General features: G+C 41.0%; 2 protein-coding genes across 4 annotated transcripts in view; both read left to right on the forward strand.

Annotated features, from left to right (window-relative positions):
• GALNT10 (polypeptide N-acetylgalactosaminyltransferase 10) overlaps positions 1 to 3,021 on the forward strand; it is a 37,087-nt gene extending 34,066 nt beyond the window's left edge. The window contains exons 11-12 of one of the 2 annotated variants that reach the window (XM_033140339.1): positions 1,503 to 1,655; positions 2,751 to 3,021. In XM_033140339.1, the coding sequence (XP_032996230.1) occupies positions 1,503 to 1,655; positions 2,751 to 2,918 (321 nt within the window). In that variant the 3' untranslated portion in view covers positions 2,919 to 3,021. The remainder of the gene's footprint in view (positions 1 to 1,502; positions 1,656 to 2,750) is intronic. The other variant, XM_033140340.1, reaches the window with a different exon arrangement.
• Positions 3,022 to 12,749: 9,728 nt separating this feature from the next.
• On the forward strand, positions 12,750 to 20,824 carry SAP30L (SAP30 like). 2 transcript variants are annotated; one of them, XM_033140342.1, is made up of 4 exons: positions 12,750 to 13,108; positions 15,061 to 15,183; positions 17,502 to 17,522; positions 20,094 to 20,824. In XM_033140342.1, exons 1-4 carry the CDS (start codon positions 12,923 to 12,925, stop codon positions 20,217 to 20,219), a joined length of 456 nt encoding a protein of 151 aa, XP_032996233.1. In that variant the 5' UTR covers positions 12,750 to 12,922; the 3' UTR covers positions 20,220 to 20,824. The 2 variants fall into 2 exon arrangements, with proteins under 2 accessions (XP_032996233.1, XP_032996232.1); XM_033140341.1 differs by having other exon boundaries at positions 12,811 to 13,108; positions 17,502 to 17,600.
• The last annotated feature ends 222 nt before the right edge of the window (positions 20,825 to 21,046 follow it).

Below are 21,046 nucleotides of genomic sequence, written 5' to 3' on the forward strand. Positions count from 1 at the left end.
GGCAGAAAACCAGTATTATCTGGAGCCAAATCCTGAGGTGAATAGAGAAGATGCAGACAGGAAAAGGTTAATAAGACACTAGTCATGCAACTGTACTATGTACAGACACTATCATTTCTAAGTATCTTCTGAAACACCATATTAATGAATCTGCTACTACATCCAGTGACCACTTAGTGTTGCAGGAGGTATAATTAACACTCCAGTGGATGCTAATGAGAGATTAAACTGGTTAGGGAATATTTTCACCGAATATTTTCATTTCTTAATATATAAGATGCTAGAAGTGACAGCTTTATTCTAACATAATATGTAAAATGAGAAGTTGCCGACTACCATTTCAGTTGCCTGGAAATGGAAAACTAAACCAACTGACTTTGAAACTACCGTATTTTTCTGTGTATAAGACTATATTTTTCCCTATTTTTTTCAAGTTTAAAATTGGGGGGGGGGGTTGTCTTATACATGGATGGTGCATATGGGGGATTTATTTGGAGTCCCCAAAAATAGGAGTTGTGTTATGCACAGGGGTGTGTTATACACAGAAAAATACGGTAAATCCAAAAAGCCTGCATGAGTTTTATATGCAGTTTAATTTGGGTTGTGAAAATTAATGTGGATGTTGAAATAGATATTTTAGTCTAATTCTTCCATAAAGAGATTTCCTTTGTTTTTTATTAGTACTAACAGTAGCAACATAAAGCAGTTGCTTCCATGTCTTCTCATTACTGAACTGGTGGGGTGGTACTTCAACTTGAGAGATACCCCTGCAGTCCTCCAAAAGAATACAAGCCGATAGAGCTCCATTAACCATACATCGTAGAACTGCTCTTGCTGTAGTGAATCTTGCTGTCTCTCCTTTTTCTTCCTGTTGTTACAGTAAATCTTTCAGTGCTAGTCAGTTTCACCTAAGGGAAATTACTGTGACAGATTGTTGGTTCTGGTCAGCTAGGTTTTGCTCTAGAGCAGACCCATTGAAATTAATAAGCATGATTTAGTTATGTTCATTTTATTCACTTGGTCTAAATTAAATTTAAAAAGCACCCTATATTAGTTCCATTTCTTTTCTTCCCTTACCTATTTATTTATTTAGTAGATTTATATCCTGTTTTTTTAACTACAGTCTTCAAAATGACTCACTGTATTTATAAACATACAATAGATACTTCAAGAGCCACTCACTTAAAACAAACCAAAATCAATCTGCTCCATTTAAGCAACTGATGTTCTTTTCCACAGGGCAACTGGTATTAGATGCCCCCCCAGGGGGGGTGTCATTTGGAGCCTTCCAGTTCAAAACACAACTGCCATTGTAGAGCTCCTTTTCAGTGTTTGCGTTTCTTAACAATGCCACCATTCTATTTCTCTATTTCTTGCCCTGTCCTAAGGAGAGAGTAATTGTTCTTCACAATGAGTAGCTCTGAAGGGCAGGGATGCATATAACAGAGAAGTCTGAATTTTTGTCCTCATTGTTTGTTCTGAGGGTTTGATGTTTGTCCTAGCAGGTATTCACATTTAGCTGGCGAGAGGACATCCGTCCAGGAGATCCCCAGCACACAAAGAAATTCTGTTTTGATGCTGTTTCCCACAACAGCCCAGTGACTCTCTATGACTGTCATGGAATGAAGGGGAATCAGCTATGGAAATACAGGAAAGTGAGTCTGTTATTACTCAGAATGTGGAAGCCATTACTTCTGCATTATGGTTACCTGTAATATCTTGAAAAATATTATTCATATTGTAATACTTTGTCCCTATGATTGCAGCTGGGTGGAACCCTCTTTTTATTAAAAGAACAATAGGGCATAGTAACATCTCTACCAGAGATAGCAAATAAACCTGCTTGTTGTAAGTGTACCATATGAAGTGGTATTCAACTGTTCCATGGTAGGAACTTTTCCTATCATGCCACTCGTATACTGCTGTTCTACTTGGGAGCAGGGGGGCTTCAGATATTGGACTTAAATTCCCCTCAACCCTCACCATTAGCCAAGCTAGCTGGGGCTAATGGGAGTTGGGGTCCAACAACAACAACAACTGATGGGCCATAGGCTTTGAAAAGTTTATCCCTTTTCAAAAAAGAAACAAAGACCTGGGATTATATTCATGGATGGCAGAAATACTCAAAAGCAATGATAACTGCAGTATCTATAAAGTACAAATTTCCACGATACAAAATAAGGAATCATAAGGCAGGCTTGAGTAAACTGTTGTCATGAAGGCAAGACATCTTCCCAAGGAATCTCAGGGTTCAGATCTCATCATTCACCCCTGCTTCATAATATCAGTGAACCCAGTTCTAGCATTCTTAAGCCACATGAAGATGTGTTGAAGTTCAGTGAGGTGTAGCCCAGACATTTCAGTGCCTGCTTCAGGAAGATTTGGATACAAGCAAGAGTTGAAGACAAGGACAATAAGTTAACAATATGCATGCATGAAACACTATTCCAAGTGAGGTCTAGTGGATAACCTGTTGGATTTGAATAAGTCTGGAAGAGTGGTTTTCTTTATCAGTACTCGTTTTTTATTTCAGTTGTGAAGATAGATATCTTTATTTATTTATTTAATTTGTTTGAAATTGCTTAGCTAAAGCAATGTACAATAAATGTGGAGAAATGCTACTTCTAAACAAGAGCTGCTGTTAGATGATAAGTAATAAAATGACAGATACATTTTTCTTTGAAACAACTTTCTGAAGTCTGTGGCATATATTCATGTCCAGCAAACTGATTTCTAATTTTCATCCTTAGGACAAGACTCTTTACCACCCAGTAAGTGGCAGCTGCATGGACTGTAGTGAGAGTGATCGAAAAATCTTCATGAGCACATGCAATCCTTCTTCTCCAACACAGCAGTGGATATTTGAACACACAAATTCAACAGTCTTGGAAAACTTTAACAAGAATCTTGATCTTTAAAGACTGTCTATATGTATATATTACAGCTATAATTTTTACAGGGGAGATGACAATTTTTTTAAAAGAATAATTTTTTAAAACAATAAAAGGGAAAATCTCAGGAGAGGGTGTGACTATCAGGCCAGTCTTTACTTTGATGATGCTGCATCACATTAACAAGATATCTAGAAATCTATATTGCTATAATTATGCCACAGATCGAAACCTAGTTCTCTAATGCAGGACCGTATCCTTTCATAATCTTCTAGTTTTTCAGCTATTAAGGTCACATCTAAGCCAGCGTATTTTTCATAAGGGTAATGTGCAACTGGCATGAATTCTGCACCACATTGTCTCAAAGCCAAACCCATAGATCCATACAGCAGCCAAGGATAATTGTTATGATAATGCATATCTCCAGTCCAGATGGTTTAAGAGTGGTGTTGGCACTGGATTTTTACACTGACCCTTAGTTTTGGTGGCATGAAGTTGTTCATTGCCCTGGAGCTCTTGAATAGAGTCGATCCCTACCAGGAGAGAGGTTTGCAGTTTGTGGACTACAAACCCCATGGAAATTAACTACATGAGGAACTTCCAACTGCAGCCAAACCCTGTCAAAAGCTGAATGCAAACCCCTTTCAATAGGCATCTTCCTTTGCAGCCCAGCTTTAGTTCAAACATAGGAAGGAAGAGTCAGAAAGGCACTTAGAGTACACTCCCAATTCTTTCATTTGAAGCTGGGCTGCCTGACATGGCGATGTCAGGTTATTGGCAGGTGGGTGGCCCTACCCAATGGTCAAAGTAGTTACCTGGGAGGGGAGTGGAACTCAGGATCCCACCCACCAGATAGATCCTCTGCCAGACCCCTGAGTTAGGCAAATCAGCTCAGTCATGGATAATTCACCTGTTCACAGACATATGACTTTAACTCAAAAGACCCAGTTATACAAACAGAACTAGGGCTAAAATTCTAAGTTCACTACATGAAATTTAATTCCCCAGTAACATGGGTGAGACCTACTTCCAAATAAGTATGTTTTAAGATTGCAGTGAAATTCTTACTTAGTGACCAACTTATAATATCCAGCCACACCTGGGACCATGCACAACAATATCCTACAATAAAACAACAACTGCAGTGCTCTACAAAAGTAAAGGATTCATACAGTGCAGCATCTTTCATACCTTAGGCCTCCCTGCATCTCATTCCAAATGACTTAAATGGTCATCCTTTAATCTTCATTGGAAATAACTGGAGTGTGATTCCTGTCAGTTTTTCATATTCACGAATTTGAATTTACAAACTCCCCAGTTCTTTGTTAGCTGCAGTTTTACCCAGCATTTCCCATTGTCCAATATTTTTAGGTTAGTGAATTGGGCAAATGGAGCATTAGCCAAAACCAAACCGATTGCCTTTTTCCCAGTTTGATCTTAATTATTTATTTCTCATTGATGACATTTCCCTCCACCTGCATATTTTAGGTATTTAAAGACCTCTGTCCCCTTGAAAATAAATCCTATTGACCTCAATGGGACTTCCTTCTGAAGAGACATGTGTTGGGATAATATTTTACAGCACAATTCCTTTGGCTTCAGTTAGACCTTGATATCATTAGTTTTTCTTGACATAGTTAAACCTGCATTTTTGTTCAACTCAGGCTGAAATCTGTTTTTAAATTTCACTAGTGATAGGTGATTTCCTGTGGGGATTTTTGAGGATTGCTTTTAATGCCTTCCCATGTGTTAAAAGGTGCTAATTTGCCTCTTCCAGTTCTACCTCACTAGTCTGTCACTGGTTATCAAAACAATGTCTCATGGTACACTCAGAAGATCAATTCATACTTAGATTTATTTATTTTGTTCAGTTAAGGGAAATAATCCACATGCAGGGATTTCCTGTTAAGGACACCAATATGAAAGGAAAGAGTTGTTCTGGGTGTGAATGCTTCCTTGTGCATATACTGTACAGTATAGACTGCTGATCATGACCTCTTTCCTTTATTTCTTCCAACGCTCATTTCTTTCCCCTCAATTCTGATCCCATGCTAGCTGAATTTTCTGCTCCTAGTTTGTTCCTTTTTTAAAAAATATATATTTTTATTCATTTTATAAGAAAAACAAACAAAACAAAACATATAAAAAACAAGCAAGACACATCTCTAACATCTTGAGGTGACTTCCCCCGATCTCTCCCTTCTGGATTTCATTTCATTAACAAAATCTCCATTATTATTTACCTACTTATTAAACCATCATCCATTATTATTTATTTACTTATTAAACAATCATTCATTATTATTTACTTAATATATTTTAAATTATATATAACTTATGCTCCTAGTTTGTTCCAGTCATCCTTATGTTTTTCATCAAAAGTAGTATGTGTCGAATAATTTAGCAAGCTAGTACACCTTCAGTTAATGATACATCTAAGAACTAGTGCTGTTTGCAGTGGGCTACTAACCAGATGGCAAAGTAACTGGAATTTTAAATCTGAAGGCCATTGTCTAGGCAGGGTGAAAATGTAATTACCAGTAAGCTGAATAGTCAATACATAGGTTGAGTTTGAAGTACTGTAATATTTGTGTTCATGCAGTAGTAATCTTTACAACGGTCCTGCAAAGTAGACCAGTATTAGTGCAAGGCTGTCTAACAAGTTCATGACTGAGGTGAGACTTTAATTTAGCGAGTTTTTATCTTGCAATCTCAGACACTTTTACTATGTTGCTCCAGGAATGTTTCTGATTGTTACTAACCTGCTGAAACCAAACACCAAAAGCCAGATGTTAAAATATTCTTAAGAGCTTCCTCTTTGCAGCAATATAAATATTTGTCAAGTTACAAAATATCTTAAACATATTTAACTCTGGCTGAGTGGCGATCTCTGCACATAAGTAATGCATTCAACCCTGGGAGCCCCAGGCAATGGTTTGAAAGCATTGTTAGCAGGCCACCTGTTGGTTGAGAAATGAAAATGCATTTTACTACTTTTATCTGTAATTAATCTTCTGCTTTATTTATATTCATACTATCTAAAGCATGAGTCTATGAAACCAGATTTGCATGCATGATAAGGGTGTCAGTTAACAAAACTGAAAATACTTTGCTCTTGAATATTTTAGGATGTGTAGCTAAGATTCTTGGTCACACTTCAGTTACTTGACCTCAACTTCCTTGTGCTAAGCAAAAAAACTGTTCAGTTGTGCTGACACTGATGCTTTTGGAGGAAAGCAGTGTATGCAGTATTAACATGCACATTGTCCATCCATGTTTTGTTCCAGTCAGGCCTAAGTCATACTTTTGATTTCAGCATAATTGCTGCTTGAGAAGCAGCTCCACAGGATGTATCAAGGAGAGTGTAGTGGGGGGGGGGTGACGGTGGGTAGGTTGAGCAAGCAGTTTGTAAGTGGCTCCCTATGTGGTTGTGGTGATTTCAGCATAGCATCTCAATTCAAAAATCTGAATGTTTTCAATGATTTGGTTGAAATGTGTGGATTGAAATGTGCCTGTTGCTAGCAGTGATATTATCTGAATCCTTCAAAGCCATCTAAATATCTTGGCTGCAGGAAATAACCCCATCTGGTTTAGAAAATTCTTGCATTCAAACATACACCTTTTGTGGTCTTAATTAATGTTATCAAAATCAAATTTCACAGCATCATTAAAATAAAGAAGTGCCTTTTTAAATGCAAATGTTCAACAAGTACCTAAACTTGAACAATTCCTAGTGCCTTGGACTGGAGTGGGATGTGGGATGTACAAGAGTACAGTACAATGTGCAATTAGTGATGTTTTAGGAAGTTTTTTGTGTTTAAATATCCAATTTCAGGTTCATATTGTAGAATGGAAAGTTTATGGTCTTGGTTTAGAAAACCAGTTGCTAAGTTTCATTACTCAAAACAAAAATGGTGTAAAGGACATGAATGAGCATCCCTATATACCCATGATGGCTAATTCTGACAGTTTCGTAAGTGGCTCCTGATCCCAAATGTTGGCATACAAGCATACAAGATTCACCATGCAGTGTCTTCCATCAATAGTCTGCAACACATATCAAAATAAATCAAGAGGGTAGCTTCCATAAAATGTATGTGTAATTCATTAGAAATATTTGTCAATATCTAGTCCAGGCTTCTTCAACCTTGGCCCTACAGATGTTTTGAGACTACAGTTCCAATCATCCCTGACCACTGGTCCTGCTAGTTAGTGATCACGGGAGCTGTAGGCCAAAAACATCTGGAGGGCCAAGGTTGAGGAAGCCTGATCTAGTCAGTATCATAACAGAGAAGCAGTAAAGCAACTTGTTTCCACCCTCATACATGCTTGAATACCTTTTTCATAATGGCATCTGTTTCACTCAACTAAACAAACACCTAGAAGAGCTTGACCCAAAAGCCTCTATACAGCATATCCCAAGCAGTTGGAAGGTTAGCTTTCAGGACAATATGTGAGTACAGTGTTCCTGTAGGCCATAGTGGTGTGACACAAGTGGCTTTATCATTACAAGGATTAGTGGGCTATATAAAAAGACATATTTTCACCATCAAACGGCCTCGGTCCTGTTTACCTGAAGGAGCGTCTCCACCCCCATCATCCAGCCCAGACACTGAGGTCCAGCGCCGAGGGCCTTCTGGCGGTTCCCTGGCTGCAAGAAGTGAGGTTACAGGGAACCAGACAGAGGGCCTTCTCGGTAGTGGCGCCTGCCCTGTGGAACGCCCTCCCAGCAGATGTCAAGGCAATAAGCAACTATTTTACTTTTAAAAGACAACTGAAGGCGGCCCTGTTTAGGAACGTTTTTAATGTTTGATGCTGTATTGTTTTTAATATTTGGTTGGAAGCTGCCCAGAGTGGCTGGGGAAACCCAGCCAGGTGGGAGGGGTATAAATAATAAATTGTTGTTATCAAAACAATACCGCAATTTGATTAGGTTTTTGCTATGAAGCTGTGATGTAAAAAAAAAAAAAAAATCTGAAAAGAGCAGAAGACTTAACAGTAGTTTGCTTTATGTTTCATAGAAATACTCACAGTACTAACATGGATATAACCACCCCTGGTTTAAGCTAGTCTAAACTAGTGTAAGCCGTCTGATTAGCTTAATATACTGTAATATCAAAACTAGCTGAATTCCTACTAATTTCAACAGGACTTGCTGCTTAGCATGTACAGAAATGCTCAAAGGCCTTGCTGCAGAGTCCTTCTGGGCACCCTATCTAATATGAAGAAGAGTTCCTGAAGGTTCCTTAACTTGCTATAAACATTGAGGCATTTTCCACCAATTTTATTTCATTGGAAAGTGTTAGGAAGATACTAACAGCATAGAGGTGTCTTCTCAACTTTGTGAATTTGCTTCTGTTTTGTGGGTAACCATGTCCAAAATTAGATGTGATGGCAGCAAACAAATGGGGAAGGGAGTCTTAAGAACAAAAAGAGTATACCTGTGAGAGCCTGTAGAAAGAGTTTGTGTGCAGAGAGAAAGAGAAGGCACTGAACCTTCCCTACACCTGCCACTCACCTTCCTGTGGCCCCCTCCTCACCGGTTCTTCTTTTCCTAGCCAGGCTCATTATATCAGAGCCTAGATGAGCGAAAAGTGACATGGGTGGACAGCTCACAAGGAGATGATCTGAAGACAGGGTGAGTGGTTAGAGTTTAGCACTTCTTCCCAAATAAACCTTTTAAATTATATCTGATACAAATTGCTTTATTTGTGATGGGAGGTAGAGAAGTGTAGTTGCAAATGCTCACATATAGTTTGGCTTTAGTTTTTTCTAGGGTCTCAGTGTTATAAACTCTATATGATTTCTAAGATGTCACATGTAATCATATATGGAACAAGATGACAATTTAGATAAAAATTCATTGCCCATTAAGAAAAGGCTTTTTGACATGCATTCAGTTCAGGACCATCCTAATGCTTCTATAGTCACCCAGAGATTTCCAGTTTCAATTTGATTAGGCTAGCACCATGCAAGCACATTCCATTGTTGCTAATAGGAGCTTTTTATCCTAAATAAAATTATATTAACTAAGTTAATGACGTTGCATTGTAGAATCAAGCTAACTGGCTAAGGTTGCAGTCGTAACACCACTTACCTGGGAGTAAACCCATTGACTTCAGTAAGACTTACTTCTGAGTAGAAATGGTAAGGATTGTGTTGTAAAACACCATCTCTCTTCCAACAATAGTATCAAGTGGCCAATTATGTTTTGAGACAAGGTTATACAGGGGCTCTTTGTTTCAACATTGTAATGCATGCTTAACAGATTGTTTGAAATTGGATGTTGCAGCATAAACCAGTGTATTTATTTGTGCATCTCAGGACACTGTCCTATTGTGTTGGGGGGAGGTAAAGGATGTCTAGCACTTTAATTTAGAATCTTTGATAAATTGGAAATCATTTGGGTGTAAGGTATAGTGTTTCTAAGAGATGAATGGACTTTCTTTTATAATATATTTAAAATAAATTTGTATTGTGTCTTTTTCTGAACATCTTTGGAAGTGTTCCGTTTTGCAGTAACCAAAGCATTTTATGTGGATACTTGGAGAAGAAAATCATATCTTCTGCATTGAAAAGTGTCCTAAGATCATATTGCCTTCCAATAGCTTCAAATCCCCGACAACTACAGACATTGACCTCTTGGTTTTTATCACTTTTTAAAAAACATCAAGTATTTTTTCTGAAATTTGTTATACTTAAAACATGAGACTTAAGAGAGTTGGGGTGTAGTGAGTTGCAAGAACTGCCTCTCCCCCACATGAACCATCTGAGACCTTGTGATCTTCAACAGAGGCCTTCTCCAAGGGAAGTGTGGAAGGTGACTACATAAGAACAAGCTTTTTCAATAGTGGCTCCCCATCTGTGGAATGTTCTCCCCAGCAAAACATGTCTGGTGTCATCATGGTTAGTTTTTAGGCTCCAGGCCCAGGCATTTTTATTTATCCAGGCTTTGATTGTTAAATTAGCTTTTATTCTGGTACAGTACTCACCTTTTAGTGGGGTAGGAATTTATCTTCTTGTCTTGTTGGATGAGCATTTTATGAATGTTGTATGTCATTTAAAATTTGGCTTTTAATTGATTTTATCTGTGTTTTAAATTGCTTTGAGACTTCTCTTGTTTTGTAACTACCAACTAACAAATGCAATACATTATTTTTTATTCCACTTATATTCCGCTTAAAACCAGTGTCTTACATTCAACAATGAAGTTAGATACACAATGCATAAAATTATTTAAATTTACCATAAAATCAGAAAGGCTTGTTTTAAAAACCCCTAGTCCAAAAAAAGAACAAATTCACCAGGTACCTGAAGTTCAGTAGGGGAGGGCCTGTCTGAACTCAAGAGGAAGAGGGGTCCACAGCATTGGCTCCACAATACTGAATGTGAAGCTCTGGTAGATGTGAGCCCTGCATCTGAACCATGGTGGTCTGCTGACAGCAGCTCTCCTTAACCTCAGTGATCAGGCAAGGATATAACGCATTGTGATCAAAGTATCCCGGGCCCAAGATGTTAGGAGCCTTATGAAGTTTCCAGCCCCTTATGTGCACAGGCATTTGGTTCATGCCACATGTGTGAGTGGGGTTTGACTGAAAAAAGATGGCTACTTTGGTCTAGGGTGAGAGAAAGGTATCTCTGCTCCCCCTTGGATCCCAGGAAAGTCCTCCTGTCCGGGATTAGAGGTAACCTAAGGGAGAGTGGTGGCAGCTATTGAAGCACCTCTGGCATGTCTGGTCTACCCAGACTAGCAGTTGGGGAAGGGACTGAAAGCTCTTCTCGCCCCACCAATTTATAGCCAAAACTCAAGTTTTTTTTGCCCTCATTCAGTCCACCACTCACCCATATAATGGGCCAGATCATGCAAGACTCTCCTGACTCAGATGTTATAAATAGAACTGTGTTTCATTAGTGTACTAATGACATTTTGCCCCCAAACCCCTAATGACGGATCCCAGTGGATTCATACAGATGTTGAACATCATTGGCAAGAAGATAATTCCATAGTACACCATAGTACAAAGATCATAGGGCTGAAAACACACATTTTTCTTACCTGTTGATTTCTGTTTAATAATAATACTAGATTATATTCCTTATATATGGGGTGATTACTCCCTCTGCTGGAATATGCAGGTTAAATGCAGTCCATGGAGAATGCTAAGCAATTTTTTAAATTATTATTTTTTAAATCCCCTTCGAAATTTCAAAGCCCACACACTTGTTCTGGTCCCATACATACCCATTACAGTATATACTTCTATTTAAACTACGAGCTCTGCAAACCGTATCAGTATCCTGTTATGTGGTGAATCCGCTCTCTGTATCATTTAGCCAATCCTAATCCAAGAATAAAGCCATTCTTGGAGAACTACCAGCTCTTAATTAAGACTTTTCGGACGGATTTGTCTCGTTTGCCCGTTCCTGATTTGCAGCTCCAAGCGTGCCTCCGAACTCGGTCTCCCTGCTTTCCTGGGCCCTAACCTGCTTCTTCCTGTCCTGGGGTCCCCATGGGGCTCGGAGTTTTGTCTCCTCCAAATTCCCCAGAACCTTTGACCCCGCCAGTTCTTTTAACAACCTCGCCATGGACGTAGCCAGAATTTATTGGGGGGGGGGGGAGCAGAGCGACGCAATTGGTCAGTTGCAGTTACCTAAGTATTTTTTATTTACTTGATTTAGGAGGGCAGCTGCCACCAGGGTACGCCCATGACCTTCCCCTTTTCCCAATTTCGCCCTCAGGGTCTCATCCAACTCTACAATTCTATGACCACTCGTCTAGCGCTCACTTTATCGCTGTGTAGGCAATATATATCTACCGGTATAAACCACCCGCTTTGTAATTTTTTACAAGGCGCTCCTTTTTTCGGGTTAGGTCTTAAGCAGCGCAACCTTAAGCGTGTTTACTCTGATGTAAGTTGTTGTGTCTCCCCCCCCCCCCACGCTCTGCATGTGAAACGGGCCTCGGAGCTGCATCCCAAACTTCCTCCCTCCGCCCTGCCAGCCTCCCTCTCTCCCCTCCCCTCCGCTTTCATTCTCTGTGCGGACTTCAAACACTCTCCTAGCAACCGCCCCCATCGCAGGAAACAGCCTATCGCCGCAGACGGACAACCGCTCTGGCCAATAGGCCGTGCGTGCGGCGGCACAGTTCCCGGCCTTCCGCACTCGAGCAACCAATGGCTGCTCGGAGACGGGACTTCCGGCTAAGGTGGAGGAGGCGGAGCGGGCAGGTTTTTGTGTGTGTGTGTGTGAGAGAGAGAGAGAGAGAGTAAAGAGAAGACGAAGAGAGCAGTCAGTCAGTCAGTCGCTCGCTCCCTCGGGGAGGGGGGGGGGAGATCCGACTCTCCCTGCTAGGACGGTGGAGTACAGGCAGCAACGGCCACCTCCACCTCACGAGGCTGCCGACATCGGGGGGGGGGGGGGGGCGGTCTCCGAGTGAAGGGAGCTTGAGCGGCGCCCGCTTCTGTTGTTGCCAAGGGAGGGGGGCAGTCGCCTGTCAGGAGTTGCTCTCTGAGAGGCCGTGAGGAAGAGGCCGGTGGAGGGGGGGGGGGAAGGCGAGTGTTCCCCTCAGGGGAGGCGGGGCAGACCGGGAGTCCCGGGGAGGACGAAGGGTTTTTTTGGGGGGGTGGGGGGGTGAGGTGTGGTCGGAAAGGGCGTTTGTGCTCCGAGAATGGAAAGAGAGTGAGTTTCGTAAAAGAGCGGATAGGGGGGCGGCTGCCCCACAGACGGTTTCTGTGGGTCCCTCGCGGTGTGACACACTCGGCGGTGGGGGGGGGGGAGGAAGAGGTGGGGGTTTCCTTGCGGGGAGCTGGGGAAGGCTGTAAAAGGGGCGCGGGGAGGAAGTGTCCTGCTGACAGGCAATGTCCCTTTAAGGCAGGTGGATAAGCCCAGGGTCGGATAGGCCAGGAGGAGGAGGCTCAAAGGGACGGGGAAGGGGCTTCGCAAAACCCGGGCGAAGTAGCCCAGAGGCGGGGAGGGTCGCTGCCCGCCCGCCTGCCTTCGCTTTCTCTCCGCGGAGCTGGGGGGAGGCTGCGATGAATGGTTTCAGCACTGAGGAAGACAGTCGGGATGGGCCTCCCACCACCCCTTTCTACGGACAGAGTTGCTGCCTTATCGACGACGGGGACCGCTGTGTCCGCCCGGCTGGCAATGCCTCCTTCAGCAAGAGGATCCAGAAGAGCATCTCCCAGAAAAAGCTGAAGCTGGATACTGACAAAAGCGTGAGTTGTGCTGGGGGGGGGGGGGTTGCCTCGATGTGCTGCACTTCTCTGTGTTACTGTTTGCCCTTTCCTGAGAATAATTTCAGATGTTGGTGGTGTTGATCTAATAGCTAGCTGCTGCAGCAAAAGCTTCGAAAGGTTTGTGGTGGCTATTGGTTGCAGTTTTCAGATGAGCAGTGCTTTAGCAGTACTCTTACTGCATTCACTGTAACTTATAATAACGATAACTGTTTTTTTAAAAAAATAATCTAGAGAAGTTGAAATAGAGCATGTTGCCTCTACAGTACTTATGGCTTATGTTTCTAGCATGAAAACCCATGTAGATAGAGATTTTGGTTCCTTTTTGTTATAGGAAGAGATGAGAGTCTAAAACAGCTTATGTGGTCTCTAACTGCATACTATATTTTTGTCCAGTCTAGCTTTATAAAGTTATGCTGAGTAAGAGAGAGAGCGATCATACATACAAATATAATAATAGAAATGGGAACAACAATTAACTAATTTAATTCAGAGTGTAAATACACTTTAATCTAATGATCGAGTGATATTAATTGCACAAAGTTCACAACACATTGCAGATTAGGGAAGACAATATCCTGTCTGGTCGAGGTAAGAAGCTATAACCAGTTCTGAGCTTTTAAGAGCAAGGGTGGAGGTGGCTATAATGCTATGTAAAGATATAGCACTGGTATATAGAGGACATTTATTTATCAGTGGCAGTTTGAGCAACCAATAAAACATCCACTTCTTTGTCAAAGGCTATATAGTATTACAGTTTGTTATTGACACTGTGGCATTACTGCTGGGAACTGTTGTATGTACAGTATTTGACTGATGTGCCTTTGCAGATTTCAGGCTGTTGCCTTGAAAGGGCTGGTTTTAAAAACCTGTTAAATCTCCAACCATGAAGTAAAAAAACAAAACAAAACAACTTTAATATGGTACAGCAAACATACAAGAGTCCTGTGGAACTGTAGTGTAAACTTTCATGGATGTTATCAGATGCCTACTCACTAGAATGATAACTGTAATGCTCTGGAAACAATGAAATAGTCCTCAAGTCTCAAATTGTGGTTAATGAAATTTACTGCCTCTTTGTCCCTGCTCTGTACATGCATGGAGCAGCTATAGGCTTAATAGGTAACTGATGTGCTGTCAGACTCAAAAATAAGTAAGTTATACTGAAGTAAGTGTGGTATAAATGTACCTTTATATTTCAGATCATAATAAACCCTCACTATACCTGGCGCCCTGTTATGTAACTTACCAACTTCCAACACACTTGGATCTTTTTCTTTTGCAAGCTGATTTGTAGACAATTATGCAGTGACCCAAACTAGGAACTAATGCTCAATAAATACTATCAAATTTCTCGGCTCATCTTTTGGGGTTCTGGAGTGCAAAGTCCCATTCTGAAACTATAGAAGGGGGTAGTTCCCTTAATTTCTGTTGGAGAAATTAATTCACCTGCTCCAGGTGCAGCTCCCAAGTTCTAAGCCACAACTTCAGTTTCCCAGTCTTCAGCTTATTTACATCTGCAAGTCCTTATTGGAGGAACTGCTTCCCTTTCTGGCAATGAGAAGGTATATGGGTGGGAATGATTGGAGAACTGTTTCCTTAGTGTGGACTGCTGTTAGCACTACTGCAGCAGCCTGCCATAAACCACAAATATTTATTTTTAAATGAACTACCTTTGCCCCTCAATATATTGGGGATGGAGACAGGGTGGAGTATGCCCAATGATATTTAAGGGGGTTGCTGGTATTCTGCCTCTCAGCAGCTTTTGGGTTAATAGATAAACAGATCCTCCCCCTCCCCAAAAAAGTCCAAGTCTGTGCTAGTGATATTTTGCAGCTTAATTAAATGTAATTTCTTAAATGTAATCTTCCACTCTGCTATATTGTGACCACTGTACTATTTCACTGCATGTTTGGTTTTTTTTTAATTGATAGGTAGGACACCTGTATATATGTGATTTCCACAAGAACTTCATTCAGAGTGTTCGAAACAAAAGAAAGAGGAAGACCAGTGATGATGGGGGAGACTCTCCAGAGCATGAGATTGATGTCCCAGAGGTACGTAGCATAATTAAATTGGAGATTGTTGCAATTTCTGTTTGACCCTGATTGTATTTTCATTCATCTTGGTCAACCTCGTGGGGGACCGTTTTCAGCCTGAAGGTTGCAGTTTCTCATGGGCAACTTTCTGCAGGCCACATACCAGTGGTGGGTGGGGCCAAGGCAGTAATGGATGGTGCAACAAGTGTAATTCCAAGGTTTCTGCAGCCACACCTCTCTCTCTATCTTCCATCCAGGCAAGCAAAAGGCACACTTCAAGAACACATTCCAGTCAGTTTAAAGCATTTGATGAGGGGGCAGAGCCACAATGTAGCCTGGGGATAGAGTATGGAGTAGGAAGGGTTGTGGTCTAGCAATAATCCCAAAAGACCTGAAGGGCCGCATTTGACTACCAGATGTGAGGGTCCACACTTCTGATCTATAGGCTGAAGGTTACATAGTAAAAAAGTACAGTTATAATGCCCATGCCTTCACCTCCAACAGCCTCTTATCGTTTTGGAAATTTAATTTTCGGAAATTTAATTTGTAAGAACAGATTGCTTTTGGAGAAAACAGAGCTCTTGTAGGCCAGACACAACTAATCTGCTTTCCTGCAAAATTTAGTGTACTTTTGTACTACTCTATAAAGAATCTGTCCATCACATTTTACTATCATATCCCCTACTGTGATGATTCTAACTCATTTGGTGAGCTATCTCAGGAAAGACCTGTGTGTCAGGAGTTGTTCTGGCCTGGAAACTGTCACCAGCTCTGCTCCTAGAATGAAACTGAGGGATAGGGCAAGACAGCCAGAACTGACATGGGTCGAAAGTGGGTACTCTTTTAGACAGCGCTAATCAGCATAGACAGAACTATGCAGCTGCGTTATAAGCACTGTGACTTGTGTTGGAGCTTGCTTTTCCCTTTCCCTTGTGTGTCATGCATTTTTAAACTATGAGCCTGAGAGTAAGGACCATCTTGGTACTGATTTTTTTAGGTCACTATTAGAGCCTTTTGGGCAGGATATAAGGTAGGGTATAAAAGGCTTAAATAAATGATAAATAAGCAAGTGACAAACTTGTTTACAGAAGGGAAAGCTCTGGATAGGAGGTGTGCTTTCTAATTCTTACTTAGTGATTGGAAAGCCTGCTCTTTGTGACATAGACTTTCATAAGTTATGATGCTTTTTGTACTTCTCAAATTATGATTGAAACACAAGTAATTAAAAATGCAACTTCAAGGGGCTATATTTTAGTTAGTTAGTTAGTTATGAAAACATTTCTATACTGTAGCATAAAAATATACTACAGCGTTTTACAGCAGTATAAAAAACATAAAACCGGACAATAAATAATAAAAAAGCAAGTTAAACGCAAAAGGAATTAAAACAAAATCGGTGTCCCATCTTGGGGGATGCACTCTTAATTGCCTGCATAAGCCTGGCGGAATAGAAAAGTTTCCAACAGGCATTTAAAAGTTGGCACAGAAGGCATTCACCTGTACATAGCAGCAATCAATAAAAGAAGTACTAGGGATTGTTTGAACACCACGTTGTATTAACTTTGTATGAAAGTTAAATAAGGATATAGGGTTGCATTCAGAGTTCCCCTCAGTGAGTTAAAGGGCTCCTGCAGGAGGGGGAGGAGATTTTCACCAATTTTACACTACCACCACCCATATTTATCTGAACAGTCCCCCAACACTGGAGCATGGTACCTGCAGGTGAGAAGGGTAACTGGTGAAAATTTATCTCCCTCCCTCCAGCAGCCTATGAGCCAAGTTAGAAACCAAGGTAGCTGCCTTACACTGAGTCAGACTATTGGTCCACCTAATTTAGCATTCTCCATGCTGACTTATAGTGGTTCTCCAGGGTTTCAGACAGAAATAGCTCCCAGAACAATCTGGTGATACTGGAGATGAAACGCATGATTGTCTGTGTGCAAAGCATGTGCTCTACCACTGACCTCTGGCTTGCCCTCTCACAGGAACTCTGGATCCAAGCCTTAATCTTTTAAGAGGGCAAATAAGAATAGTCAAATGTAACCCTGCTGTGTCACCAAAGAAATGACTGGGATAGTGTATTCTCATCACTGTACCAATATGGTGGCTACAATCCAGAGAGTGCATACAAAACGGAGAGATCATTCTGTTGAAAGTACAGGGAAGTAAGGTACTTGCAGAGCTGTTGATGTCTCACTATTTATATGCTAGTTACCTGTTTTGGAATTCCTTGCCTTAAAACAGGTGATGTTTCTTACAGGTTTCTTCTTAGAGTAGATGCATATTTTTAAAAAGACTATGCCTTTTAATTGTCAGTCATGCCATCTTTTTTGCAGGTCGACTTGTTTCAACTTCAGGTAAACACACTGCGTCGTTATAAAAGGCATTACAAGTTGCAAACCAGACCTGGCCTGAATAAAGCTCAGCTGGCAGAAGTAAGTTGGCTAGCAAACTTCTGTGCTTTCATTATAGTACAAACAAAAACAAACCAATACCCTCCTCTCAACGAACAGCAGGCTATCAAACAGGCTAGAAGTTTTGTATGATTTATCAACTAACATCTATAATTGTTCAAGTGGGCAATCTCTGTTTTATACTGTAGGCAGTAATCATTCCAATCTACAAAAAGGGTCCAATGGCTGATCCAGCGAGCTACAGACCCATTAGTCTCCTCCCTATTCCCAGCAAATTGTACGCCAAACACCTCCACACTAAACTAATTGACTGGATGGAAACTGAGGCAGTTCTGGCAGAGGAGCAAGCCGGTTTCAGACAGGGCAGAACAACAATAGACCACTGCTTTGTACTATCACATCTCATAGATAAATATGTCAATAAAACACGTGGGATTCTATACGCAGCCTTTATTGACCTGAAGGCGGCCTTTGACTCGATTTCACGAGTCAAACTCTGGGCTAAATTAAACACTTCCAGCATTGATAAAAGATTACTATTCTTGATAAAAAGCCTATACAAAGACTCCAAAATATATGTAAGAACCTCAGTTAATGGGCAGCTGATTGGCCCTGTACCAACCAACAAAGGAGTCAAACAGGGCTGCATTTTAGCCCCGGCCTTATTCAATCTATACATAAACGACATGGTCAAATATTTAACATCCCCAGAGTTTCATGCCCCCAAACTGGCCGAAAAATCAATTTCAGCGCTCCTCTATGCGGATGACGCGGTTCTTCTGTCACGAACCAAAGTAGGCCTCAAAAGGCTTTTAAGAGAATTCTCAGCCTACTGCAGGAGAGATCAACTGGTGGTAAATCACCAAAAAACCAAAGTCATGGTCTTTGCCAGGAGACACAGACAATATAGATGGGAGATGGACAATCAACCAATAGAACAGGTCAAAAATTTTAAATATCTCGGAATAGTTTTCCAGTCAACAGGGTCCTGGGAGGCTCATCATAAATATGCCAGGGAAAAAGCATCCCAAAGCGCCAAAATATTGTCTCGCTTTTACTTTACAAAGGGAGGCAGGCATATTCCAGCAGCTCTGGAGGTTTTTCAAGCAAAACCCTTGGCGCAGTTACTCTATGGGGCCCAAATCTGGACGGGAAACCATTGTAACATACTTGAAACGGTCCAGTCTAGATTCTTAAGACAGATCCTAGGCGTCCCACCATGTGCACCAAACGCGGCCCTACGATTGGAGACCGGCCTCCCCTCTGTCGAAACCAGGACCTGGTTAAGAACATTCAACTATTGGATTCGCTTAAATTTAAATCCATCCGGCCTATTGCCCCTAGTCACACGAGATGCACACAGAAGTCTGTGGTCCAAAGCAGTGCATCAAAAACTACTCACATGTGGCCTCCAAGCACAACACCTACTTAAAATGGGTCTTCCCAAGGCAAAAATCCTTATTGACCAGCGCCTGAAGGATATTGAACTGCAGAATAATCTGGCCTCTATCAAGAAATTTAGTGCTTGGTACGCTTATCTGCCCCCCTCCCACTTTGAATCTCGGGCACCATACTTGTCCAACCTAACCATCCCAAAATTTAGGCGGGCCTTTACACTGGCCAGGCTAAATATGTTACCCTCAGCTGTTCTTGAAGGTAGATACCAAAAAATTCCAATCGAGATCCGGCTATGCCCCTGTGGATCCGGCTATGTAGAGACTGTGTCGCATGTACTCTTGTCCTGCCCCCTGTATAAAGACCTGAGGGATGAGACCATCACGCCGCTCCTATCTGCCATCCCGGGCTGCTCTTGTGAAGCCAAATTGTTTTCACTTCTAGCCGACCAGAACAGCTCAACAGAGAAGGTTGCCAGATTTATCGAGAGAGCAATGAGATTGAGAGCTGCTATCTGAACGACAACAGTGTAGACATCCGGATTCCCAGCATAGGATTTTATTATTATCATTATTATTATCATTTTACTATTTATGTTAAGGTCCAAGGAGCTATTATCCTGAGTTTTAATAGGTTATAAGGTTTTATTGGTAGCCATATTTGTTGTATTTTTGTTGGTGTTTGTCTTTTAGATGCTATGGCCAGTCGGCTACGCAAATAAAGTTTGAATACATACTGTAGGTCATTATGTTTCTCAGGGGCTTCTGCAAGGTGTTATGTGTACTATAGGTTCATTTTCTGCTTTGCATATCATAGGAAGTATCAACAGTTGTTTCTCCTTAGCATTCCATGAAATATTGAGATGAAAAGAAATTTCAAGCACATTCAACAGACCTTAGAAAGCCAGTTGTGACTAAACCACAGCCAAGGGATTGGGAGCCTGTGGTCCAGATGAAGTCCAGGTGTTGGACTACACAACCCTACGATCCCTGACTATTGTCCTGGCTGATGGGAGTTGGGAGTTGAACAACATCTGGATGACTGCATGTTCTCCATCCCTGCCACAGACCATGTGCTAGCTCCATATTACAAAACTTTCTAATTTTCTTGTCCTTTCAGACTGTCAGCCGCCACTTCAGGAACATCCCAGTGAATGAGAAAGAGACACTTGCATACTTCATATACATGGTAAAGAGTAACAAGAGTAGGTTGGATCAGAAGTCAGAAAGTAGCAAACTTGAATGAAGATCAGGCAGGTTTTGGACACAATCATATGTGAATTTGAAGAAGTATCAGGTGCATTATGAATACAAAAAAGTTAACATTTTTGTAAATTAAAGTGCAAACTAGAAATTATACAGAAAACCTTTGGCCCAGAATATTCGAATACATGAATATATGTGATGATTCCAGAATTTTCAAAGCCTAATACTTGACTGAAGGGATGGCGATCACAGGAAAAATCAAGAAGTCAAATATAATGCTTGTCCACAGGATTAAAATTAATCTCTTGATTATAAGTCACATGTGATATGAATTCAACATTCTTGAACTGGATCATACCATATCCAATAGGGCTCTAAGACTTACTTGCTCCAGGTCAGGCATGACACTGGAATTTTGATTCAAAAATCTTGGTCTGGGGTTCCTGTTTTTAAGTGTGGTCACCACTTGTATTCAATACAGGATTACTTGCTTTGAGGCAAAATATGTATGGGTGCTAGAAGTTTTTAAACCACGCCTTTTTGTATGTATATGGTCTTGATAGAATACTAAAACTGTCCAACTCTGCTTATTTGCTACTAGGACTTCTATTTTGTGAATTTACAAAAGTTAAAATGTTAAATGTTCAGGTGTTGTTGGGTTTGTTTTTTTAAAAAAGCATCACTTAATTGAGAGCCATTAGAATTTAGACATGCTATCCTGTGCTCTTGCAAAGTTCAGTGCACAAATTTAATTCTGTTTTTTCACCATACTAAAAATGGCTTTATTTAAGTTACTGTGGGCCATTGATCAATATTTAAAGCACCAGATTAACAGCACAATTATATATATTCAGAGGTAAGCCCCAT

Source organism: Lacerta agilis, chromosome 2, assembly GCF_009819535.1.
Source record: "Lacerta agilis isolate rLacAgi1 chromosome 2, rLacAgi1.pri, whole genome shotgun sequence".
Classification (NCBI taxonomy): Eukaryota; Metazoa; Chordata; class Lepidosauria; order Squamata; family Lacertidae; genus Lacerta; species Lacerta agilis.